Genomic DNA, 11,368 nt, shown 5'->3' with positions numbered 1-11,368 from the left:
TATTTGCAGCATAGACTTTCTTTTCTTGTGCTGGCAAGACGTGGAAGGTCAAACTGGCTGTGCTGGGCACGGCCTGGGTGCCTTGGCAGGACAGTGATGTGAGAGATCCCAGCTGTGTTGGTGCTGTATTGCAGCCTGCAGAGTTACCTTATCCCTTAATTCAAATGCAGGATTAGAGACTATTTGTCCTGCTGCAATTGAAACACTTTTACCTAGTAGGTGGACTCTTAAGTATCAATTTTAGAACAGCTCTATTATGCAGAATGGAGCTGCATATGTTTACATAAAGTTAATTTGGTCTGAGAAATCTATGTGAATGAAAAACCTATGTGACAGGGTGAGAAAGAAAATGTGTTTGATGTTGTCTGTGTTCATGGGTTTTGCATCTCAAATTGAGAACTCTATAGAATAATAAATACCCATGATTTTCCACACAGGAGGTGTTATTTTGCTGCCAGGCAAACAGTGCTATTCAGCTGACAAAAGCAAATGTATCAGGGCTCCTTGTAGCTAGATTTAAAAGTATGAACAGCAGCTTGGTATCTGACAGCTTTGTGGTTTTACAGGCTTCTTGCCACCCTCCACAGGAATTTTCTTTTTGGGGATGCAATTGAAGTGTAGCCCCTGCTCTCCTCCCCCACTCTTTCACCCCCTTCACTCCCCCCCTCCCCCATGCCCAGAAGAAAACAAAAGAGGAAGACTCTGTCACTGTCAGGTTATATTTAATAATTTATTATAAGGTTTAATTGCACAAAAAATAAATGAGAACATGGAAGGTATATGAGTAAATGACGCAAAGCAGAAGAAAGCATGACTGAGAACATTTACAAAACAATACACATACGTATGTAGTTGTATGTGTGCATATGTATATATTCTGCTGAAACCTACAGAAGAAATCACACAAATTGAACAAACAGACAAAAAAAATAAATCCTTAAACAAACAGAACTAGAAGGCAGACCTGAGAATTAGGATCTATGCGTCTTTTGGCCTTTTACAAATCTGCTGAATTACTGAGGACAGAATCCCAGTTAATGAAGGTGTTACCATGACAGCTGATAATCATCTATGTCTGCATAATGCTAACTGTGTGCCTGGCCCACCTATGCCTGATTCCACTTTTCTCTTGAAGCATACACAGAAATGTTGCTGGATACGGTGTTTGTGGGTTTTGTTAGGGGTTTTTTTTAGAGGGGTTAGTGGTGGAGGCATCGTGAGTCTGCCTACAAATCAGGTGCTGGTTCTGCTTGGCTGGCTAGGAAGAGCATCACAGCCTGACAGTGAAAAGCACATTTTGTGCAGCCTTCTCCAGTGGAAAGCATTCTTCACGTGCACAGGAAAATAGGAGCCTAGGTTCTTCTGAGAATAACATGGACACAAGGCTTCTCTTCAGAATTTGAGCAATAAGAGTACCATGTGGTTATTCTACACTTCAGCTAAAAATCTAAAATCCTAAAGTGTCCTGTCAGCTTATGCTGAAGACTTAAATTGCTTAAAATGCCATATACCATTAAAAACACCTTGTTTTGGTTTTCTGTACTCCTGAAAAAGGACACATTGCAATGGATGTTTGGTTGTTTTTAAATATCACTTGCTGAAGGTTTTCAGATATACAAATGCTTGAATGTGAAATTGATGAGAAAACACAGAACTGTACTACTAACAAGTTGGTTTATTTCCTGAGTTATCAAATGCCATAGCAGATAATTATAAGTTGTGCACAGCCTTACAAATGAAGCCTTGGGTCATTTCTTATGATCCCCCTGATAGTAAAATGCCAAAATAATGACGTAATGGATTTGATTACACAGAAGGTCTCAACTGGACTCTTGATACACAAACATCCATAAGCTGAGATGGTATTGTTTTACTGCTTTTTTAGGGACTGTTAAAATACATGCCTGCTTTACTGAGAGTAAAAAAAGGGGAGAGGTGGAAGTTAAATATCTGGAATACGAGATTGTTTTGATTGTGGTACTGCCCTGTGTTGAGCTGATGTGGCCAGAAATGTGTGTTCTATCACTATCTGTTGAAGCTGGGTGGAGTAGTGATTCCTTATCTCCATGGCACACATTATCTACTAATAGGCCATCTTTAAGACTAAGTAGGGCAATCATCTTTATCTTTTCTACAACTTATCTTTCCTCCAAAAAGTATCATCTGCTGATGAGCCATTAAGTTCCACTGTATTACTGATAAAATTACATCATCCCATTAAAAGATGCTTCAGTTAGGGGGAGGAGCCAAATCTTTCCTACCCAGATAGAAAACTGAAATTTTGGACAGCAAAATACTGTCTTTCCACTAAATTCCAGAGGAAAACCAAACCTTTTCTACATCATCCCTAAACTGTCAAAAAAACCCTGCACCCTTCTACAGAACCACTACTTCAGCTAAACCACTTTTGCCACTACAGGACGACTGTAGCCTCCATTTAATTAAACTGCTACCAACACCCTGACTGACAGGGTGTCAGGTTGTATTCCGACTCTGTCAGGGTTGAGATTGGCCTTTGTAATTCTGTATTTCTATTTTAATTTTCCTAGTAAAAATCTGTTATTCCTAATTCCCATATCTTTGCCTGAAAGCTCCTTAATTTCAGAATTATAATTTGGAAGAAAGGGGTTTACATTCTCCATTTCAAAGAAAAGGTTCTGCCTTTATTAGCAAACACCTATCCTTCAAACCAAGACATACCCTTAATTCTTTTCTCTCGGCACTTTCAGCTTGTCTTTTTGAAACAATTGCTTAGTTTTGAGATTTGAAGAGAAAACAAAATCTGTAGTGCACTTCTTTGCAGGTATGTAATCTGTTTTAATTCAAATTCCATAAACATATTAGTTCTACCAGGATAATCAACAGGGAAAACCACATCACACATAGCATAATAAAAACAATTTTTTTTTTTTGGTTCCAAAAAACAATCCCAAAACAACAGTTTCATCTTTATACCATAGTAATATCAGTGAACAGCAGCTGAACAAGTGACAAAACCAAAAAGAAAACAACCCCAAACTATATTTTCATTGGTCTAAAAACTAGTAAGATACACACAAGAGAAACTTCCAAAAGCTCAATTTGAAATGCAATATTAGAACTCTTTAAATATTTTACGAGTCTGGCAGGTTGGGACCCAGTAAGAGTTTGTTTGCTATTTGGATTATGTGAATGGACTTTCCAGTGTAAACAAACTATTGTTTATTGCTGCTTAATTTCAATATTTCCCATAGATTTGTCATTTCCCTTTGGAAATTTTAAAATTTCTTTTGAATAAACTCCATCAACTGTAATTTGGATATTTTATGTTGAACAGTTACTGTGCTATTTCATGCTGTACTACTCACTCAAATAGTTAAGAGGGAGGAAAAAAGAATCAACGAAGCAAAATTACACAACCATGGAAAACAACCAGTTCAACATACCATCTAAACAGTAAAATAGTTCTATGGGCTTTTTAAGGTCTTAGAAATTTTACTGAAAAGAAATAAATATAATAAAATGTGTTGTCATTAAAAAAACTGAGTGCTGATTACCTTGAAGGATATTCTCAGGTGACTGCTGTCTGTGTGATTTGAAAATGAATATATGAGATTAAAGAAAAGTAAAACCTTTTCCATAATAATAAAATTAATCTATTCATCAGGTCAAAAAGGGAAAGGTTTAAATTCAATGTTCAAACGAATATTCAATGATTAATTAAGTCTTTAAAGAGTGTAAACTCACACCTCTTTGAAAAAGACTTCTGAATGTAGGAAAGGCATTCACCAGAGTTTGGATCAACGGGACAAGAAAGAAACTCACAGTCTATGAAAGAAGGTGAAAGTTAGACCTGTTATTTTCTTCATTCATTTCAGACACCTTTACCTTAAAGAACTTCTCTGACTGTAATATGTTCATGATTCTGCTCCTTCTGCTAGTCTTCTGCTCTCCCGTGGCTGTGTGTCTTGGGGTAAAACAATGTTTCTGTGAGGAAACAGGCTGTTTGAAGGGCTGGACCCACCAAGGAACACAGGAAGCTGGGCTCCTTCACACCCCCACGTTTGGCAGGGTAGTTCAGCAATAAACCCTCTTTATGACCTCCACCTGACCTGAATTCCCAGCCACCCTCTCTGTTAGGAACCCAAATGTTTTCAGGAATGCTCAGAAATAGCTTGTTGCAACTATACTGTGCAACTTAACCACTTGCCTCCTCTCCAGGTCTTATCCCAGGACTAGGGGACAGGAGGAGACGACAAAGGAAAAACAACAGGCAGAACAGTTTATGTATAGCTGCTACCAGCATATGTTAGTTTACTCCAGAGGGTTCCAAATAACTTGCTTCAGAAAAAGGAAAGATTTCAGATTAAGAGGATTGTTCAGAGGATTGATTTCACTACCAGTTTCATTTCTAGGGATGTTTTTTTTTTTTTGTTGTTTTTGTTTGTCTGTATGTGGGGTTTGTTTTTTTTTAAGGATGATGGTGATGATTATTATTTTTGTATCCATAAAGATGCCTTGTTGTATTTCACTAATTTGGTTTAAATTGCACTGAGAATGGTTTGCTCTGTACTCTGCTGAAGCTCTGTGAAGCGGGTTCAGCCCTCCCTTAGCCCCTCCCTGCCGGTGCAGCCCCACTGGCTGCAGCTCGGTTTCCCCTCCCCTCACCAGGGGTTTGAAATTCCCCGCGTTCTCATGCTCCCTCTCTTTTCCCCGGACTCCGTCCTTGGATTATCCCAGGAAAAGCAGCTTCCTTTGGTCTTTTGCTTTGTCCATACCGAATCCTCTCCATCTCTGACCCAGAGCTAGCCAGAAGAAAGGTCGGACAGTGGGGGGATCTCGGCAGGCTGTGCCCATCGTGGGGCCTCCCCCGAGGTGAGACCCCCGCACTGGCTGGATTATAAACCTTTCGGACTGCTCTACCCTGCCGGCAGCCTGCCTGGCCCAAGGCAAGTCGGTTCGGGACACAGACTTTGTTCGCAGCACTTCCACACGGCCGAGGCCCCCAGGACAGGGGTGAGTAACCCTCGCAGGAGGCGGGGAGCCCGAAAATCCCCCGGTGACAGGGGCTGGGTGCGGGCCGCTCTTGCGGCCGAGCGGGGCAGCCGGCGGAGCACGCGGAGCCACGTGCAGAGCGGCGCGGGGCGGCCATGGGCGCCTCCGAGAAGCACCGGGAGCGCGGCGGGGCCCAGGGGACCGAGGAGAGCCCGGGAGCGGCCGGGACGGGCGGCGGCGGCGGCGTGGACGGGACCCGCAAGCACCGGCACCGCGGCGGGGAACGGCGCGGGAAGCGCAGCCGCTCCCGGGGAGAGCGCGGCGGCTCCGGGGGAGGCTCCGCTTCCTCCCGGCCCCAGAGGAGCGGCCATGGCCGGGGACGCTCCGAGAGCGAGCGGAGAGCCAAGGAGAGGGCTCCTCCCGCTCCTCCTAAATGCGCGGCAGCCGAATCCTCCTTGAGCGTGGAAGAAACCAATAAACTCCGGGCCAAGCTGGGGCTGAAGCCGCTGGAAACGACCACGGCCAGGAAAGAGGCGGGCACCAAGGAGGACCCCCTGGCAGCCGAGGTGATCAATCCCCTGGCGCTGCGGCAGCGAGAGGAGATGCGAAAGAGACTGGCGGCAGCCAAGGAGAGACGGCTGCTGAACCAAAAACTGGGGAAGGTGAAGACGCTGGGGGAGGAGGAGCCCTGGCTGGACAACACGGCCGCGTGGGTCGAGCGCAGCCGAGCGCTGCAGAGGGAGAAAGAACTGGCAGAAAAAAGGGCCAAGCTGCTGGAGGAGATGGACCAAGAGTTCGGGGTCAGCCCCTTGGTGGAGGAGGAGTTCCAGCGGCGCCGCAGGGAGTGTTACAGCGCCCGGGACCTGCAGGGGCTGACGGTGGAACACGACCCGGCCTCGATCCCCGAGGGACGAACGCTGGTGCTGACCCTCAAGGACAGGGCAGTTCTGGACTCGGGCGAGGACGTTCTGGAGCAGGTGGCGCTGGCGGCCGAGGCTCGGGAGGAGCAGGAGCTGCGGCGGTGGCGCCCGGCCTACGAGCCCTACGGCGAGCAGGAGCCCGGCCCCGCCCCGCAGGCGCCATCGCTGCTGGCCCAGTACGACTACCCCGTCCCCTGCTCCTCGTTCTGCCTGGGCCCGGGGGGCACCCAGGACTTGGGGGGGGACCCCTGGCCTGGGCCCCTCCCTCCCACTGGCCCGTCCCCCAGAGCCTGGAGCTGCCTCTCCCTCGCCTGGCCCAGGAGTACCTGAGCCCCGAGGAGATGGCTGTGACCTTCCGCAAGATGCAGCGCCGGGTTCGGAAACTGCGGAAAAAGGAAAAACCCCTGAGGGCTGACGACCTCCTGGCTCTGGCCCCAGGGGGACTTCGGCTCCAGGTCTCAGGGCCGAGGCTGGCGGGTGCAGGAGGATGAGGAGCGGGCCAGAGGGGACACCGAAAATGGCCCCAAATGCCCCGAGGGGATCCCCCAGGCCCCGCTGCCCTCGGACAACAGCAGGATGGAGAACATGGACACCAGGAGTGATGAGGGGGCAGGACCCACTTGGACCCCCCCAGCCCTGGAGGAGGAGGAGGCCGCGCAGGAGCTGCAGCAGCAGTTGGAGCGGGGCCGGCACCTGCAGAAGCTGCATGAGGGAGGGGGAGAGAAGGGAGAGAGAGGGGGGGCCCCGGCGGGGCTGGAGCCGTGGAGTGGGGACGGGGGCAGCATCGTCTTCAATGCGACCTCGGAATTCTGCCGGACCCTGGGAGAGATCCTGACCTATGGAATGGCTGGGAACCAGCCTGAGCACAATGAGCTCATGGCCCTGGAGCACGCCAGCCGCCCCCCGTCCCCCCTGGAGCCCCCTGACTTGGAGGGGGAGGAGAAGGTGGGGTGGAGCAGCGTCAACCTGGCCGAGGAACGGCAGCACCAGGACTTTCCGGCTTCATCCACCACAATCCTGGACGAGGAGCCCATCATGAACCGGGGCCTGGCAGCGGCGCTGCTGCTGTGCCAGAACAAAGGGCTGTTTGAGACCAAAGTGCCGAAAATGGCACAAGTGAAAGCCCTGAACAAATCCCTGACCTCCTCTGTGTATTGCATCGAGGACAAGATGGCCATCAATGGCAAGTACAGCTGCCAGGAGGAGTTCCGGGGTTTCACACAGGATTTCAAGGAGAAGGAGGGGTACAGGCCTGACATCAAGATCGAGTATGTGGACGAGACCGGCCGCAAGCTCACCCCCAAAGAGGCGTTTCGGCAGCTCTCCCACCGTTTCCACGGGCAGGGCTCAGGAAAGATGAAGAAAGAACAGAGGATGAAGAAATTGGATGAGGAGGCACTGCTGAAGAAGATGAGCTCCAGTGACACCCCCCTGGGCACGGTGGCGCTGCTGCAGGAGAAACAGCGGGTGCAGAAGATGCCGTACATCATCCTGAGCAGCTCTGGGAAGAGCATGAATGCAAATACCATCACCAAGTGAGGGGCACAGGGACACCTGGGACATCCTGGGACATTTCTGGGGACACCCCTTGAATCCTGGGGATACTTTTGGGACAGCCTTGTCCCCTCTCCTGCCCCTGGGGACAATAAACGTCTCTGTAGTCAAGAAAAAAAAATTAAAAAAATTCCTTGTGAGAAAAGGAGCCATAGGCCTCTCAAAGCTCTCACAGTGTTCATGGACGCATCTGGAGCATCACACAAGTCAGTGATAACTTAGAGAAAATCCCCAGACTCAGCATTGGGAAGCTGATGTTGAGTTTGTGGAGGGGTCACCCCAGGTAGCTGAACTAGCTGCAGTTGTGAGAGCCTTTGAGAAGTTCTAGGAGCCAATTAATTGATAACCGACTCAGCTTATGTAGCAGGGGTAGTGTCCAGAGCAGAGCAGGCAGTTCTCAAAGACATCGAGAATGAACATCTCTTCAGGTTGCTTTCAAAACTAATTTATTTTGTTTCACATTGTGAGCATCCCTGCTACGTAATGCATGTGAGGTCACACACTGATTTGTCAGGTGAGGTCGCAGGAGGGGATCGTAAGGCAGACTCCCTGGCTGCTCCAGCTGAGAAAGCACGCCTACATGACATCTTTCAACAGGCAAAGCTGAGCCACCAGCAATACCACCAGAATGCTCCAGGTCTGGTCCGTCACTTCCAGCTAACATGGAGTCAGGCTCGAGCCATTGTGGCCACCTGTCCCAGCTGCCAGCTCCAGGCCATGCCATCGCTGGGTGTAGGGGTTAATCCCCGAGGCCTTGGCAGCTGTGAAGTGTGGCAGACAGACATCACACACATTCCCAGTTTTGGTTGCCTCAAATACGTTTGTGTAAGCATTGACATATTCAGGTGCAGTTTATGCCTCTGCCCGTGCAGGAGAAAAGGCTGTGCATGCCAAACAACACTTAGTGCAAGCTTTTTCAGTGCTGGGGATCCCTAGGGAAATCAAAACCGATAATGGCAGAGCGTACACATCCAAGGAGTTCCTGGAATTTGTCCAGCAGTGGGGAGTGGAACATAAAACTGGCCTCCCCCACAGGCCAAGCTGTGATTGAGCGTGCCCACCAGATGCTCAAGCAGGTCCTGGCGAGACAGAGCAGTTCAACTGTGGATGTCTCCACAGCAGAAGCTATGCAAAGCCCTGTTTACTATCAATTTTCTGAATTGTTCATTTCTAAACACGAGTCCACCTGTGATATTTTACTTTAACAGTGGTGATCAGCTCAAATTGTCCCAGCATCTACCAGTCTTGATTAGGGACCAGGAAACTTGGGAAACCAAAGACCCCTATGAACTTGTTACCTGGGGCCATGGCTGTGCATGCATAGCCACCCCCTCAGGTGCTTGGTGGATTCCCCAGAAGTGGGTCAAACCTTTTGTCCCCAGAACTCCTTCTCCAGCAGAAGAGGATGAGAAATTTTTCATTGGTCCAAGTCAAAAAGGATTGCTGTGTCCCTGTTCTTCTTATGGGTCGCAGCAGTCAAAGCTATGGGTGAATTAGGCCACCTAGAGTGCTGAGTAGTCAAATAGGCAAACTTAACATCCACCACAATCAGCTCCCTCCTGGAAGACAAGGAAATTACCAGAAAGGCCACACTCCAAAATCATGCTGCAATAGATTTTCTCCTGCTGCTGCATGGACACGAGTACCAGGAATTTGAAGGACTTTGCTGCATGAACCTAACCTTGAAAGCATCCAACATCCATGCAGCACTCCGAGACATGAGAAGTTTATCAGACAAGTAAAGCAAGAATTAGAGGATTGGCTCAGTGGGCTGTTCAAGGGCTGGGGACTCATGGGGGGGTGGACTTCCATAGTTAAAACTATTTTGTTATTTTTTGTTTGTTTTCCTTATAATAATGGTGTTCAGAATCCTACATTGCTTGACTTTCAAAGCTATTAATGGTCTCATCTCTTCTACCTCAGCAGTCAACCACATAGAGTTGACAAACCAAAAGCAGTTTAACCTGCCCACAAGCTGCAAGCGGTGGGCAGATCCACATTCTGAATCAGAATGAACCTGACACCTTTCCTTTAACTTTGTTAAACAAGAAAAGGGGAGATGTTGTATTTCACTGATATGGTTTAATGACAAAAATGGTTTGTTCTGTACTCTGCTGAAGCTCTGTGAAGCTGGTTCAGCCCTCCCTTTGCCTCTCCCCGGCTCTAGCTGCAGCTCAGTTTCCCCTCCCCTCACTCAACGTTTGAAATTCCCTGTGTTCTCTGCGCTCCCTTTCTTTTCCCTGGACCCCATCCAGGAATAAACCTTGGATTACCCAGGAAAAAGAGCCTTCTTTGGTCTTTTGCTTTGTCCATGCCAAATCCCCTCCATCTCTGACCTAGAGCTAGCCAGAAGAAAGGTCGGAGAGTTGTGGGGGGGATCTTGGCAATGCCAGGGCACCAGGACTCTGATTTTTTCAAATTTATTTTCAAATCTTACATGCATCATGCTCCTTTAAATATGCTCTGCAATGGAGCTCTGTGAAAGTTCAAATCAATGGTATTTATTTACAGTAGCTGAAACTCTGCCTCAGTAACTCCCTAGTGCAATTTCCTTCAAAGCTGAGATGCTCAATAGGAGTTAATCCTCTGAACAGCTGTGTAAGTCTGACACTAAGGGTTATTTCCAAAACCAGCCCGTCTGTCTACAAGATAGGTGCTAAAATGTTCTTTTCGGCTGCAGACCCCAGGAGCAGAAGCTGTCCGCCAAGCTCTCAGACTGTTCTTGTTCAAGGTGTAAGTAGGGCAACATAAAAGACATTTCCAAAACACACACATTCCTGGGGAACCGTGTTGGGCTGGAGCACAAGGCATACCTTCACAGCTGTGCATTGCTGGGCTGTGGTGTCAGGGTATCTGTGGGCTCAGGGTACCACTGCTCCTTTTATATCTCAGGCAAAAGGTTCCGTCCCAAGGCTAGAGACCCACAGCAGACTTTCAAACACTAAACTGGACCAGGCTTTTCACTGCCACATGAAATGCTGGTTCATCCAGCATCATACCTGCCCAAATCACTCGGGAATGGGAGACCCTTCCCAGTTCTCTCCCAGTCTGTATCAGACAAGTCAGCACGCTTTCTCCCCTGCCCTCTGCTCTCTGCCCTGCCTTCTGGGCTCCTGCACAGAAACAATTCATATTTTTAGGATGAAGAGGAGCCTGCAGGGCTTGGTAGGACACTTGTCTCTGCTTTTGTCCCTACCTTTTTTTTTTCCCCGCCCTTTTTTTCTCTCTTCTAATAGTACAATGTATTGGGAGTTAGGAGAAGAAGAAGAACATCTGGATAACCATGGGATAAACAAGTGGTGTGTTTGCCAACACTTCCTTTAAAGCAGGGCAACCTCGTGAGCATTGAGATAGACTCAGTGTGTGAGCTCAGATACTACTGGGGCATGCTGCCACCATGCCACAGGACTGCTGCCACTGGTGCCACCACTCTGACTGATTTCTTGGCCTTGATTAGGCTTGATTTATAAAGCTGTTGATTTAACTTACTATCTATGCTATAGTCTTACAGCTACATATAACATATACATATAACTTAGGATTTAATGTCTGAACTAGAAATACCAAAGGAAATGTATACAAAGCTATCTAACACAAGCTTCAAAAGATTATTTCCACACTATCCACACTGTTAGCCTGTGCAGTTTGATAAAATAATATGAATTACTAGCCATGGCTGACATATTTCTTCTTATCTTATGCTTACTTAAAAAGACAGCTTTGCAGTTTTAGAAAAAGAAATCTCAGTGGTTCTAAAGGGTATTTAGCACCTCTCTTAACAGTTTATTCAATTAGATTGTTACACTAAATAATCCATTTGTGGCATTATAAAATTATTTAAGTGAACAATAGGTTGTCATACTAAGATATAAACAAAAGCACAGTATCTTTCTTTTTCTCTTCAATACTTTTCTCTGTTT

General features: G+C 47.5%; 1 protein-coding gene across 1 annotated transcript; it reads left to right on the top strand.

The window, feature by feature from the left end:
* Nucleotides 1-4,431: 4,431 nt before the first annotated feature.
* On the top strand, nucleotides 4,432-7,472 carry LOC130250183 (U4/U6.U5 tri-snRNP-associated protein 1-like). Its single transcript, XM_056485622.1, is given in 3 exon segments — nucleotides 4,432-6,174; nucleotides 6,177-6,327; nucleotides 6,329-7,472. Coding segments are annotated over 3 exon segments (2,301 nt in total). The 5' UTR covers nucleotides 4,432-5,129; the 3' UTR covers nucleotides 7,434-7,472.
* The last annotated feature ends 3,896 nt before the right edge of the window (nucleotides 7,473-11,368 follow it).

This window comes from Oenanthe melanoleuca, chromosome 2, assembly GCF_029582105.1.
Source record: "Oenanthe melanoleuca isolate GR-GAL-2019-014 chromosome 2, OMel1.0, whole genome shotgun sequence".
Classification (NCBI taxonomy): Eukaryota; Metazoa; Chordata; class Aves; order Passeriformes; family Muscicapidae; genus Oenanthe; species Oenanthe melanoleuca.
This window is presented reverse-complemented; position numbering and strand designations above follow the sequence as displayed.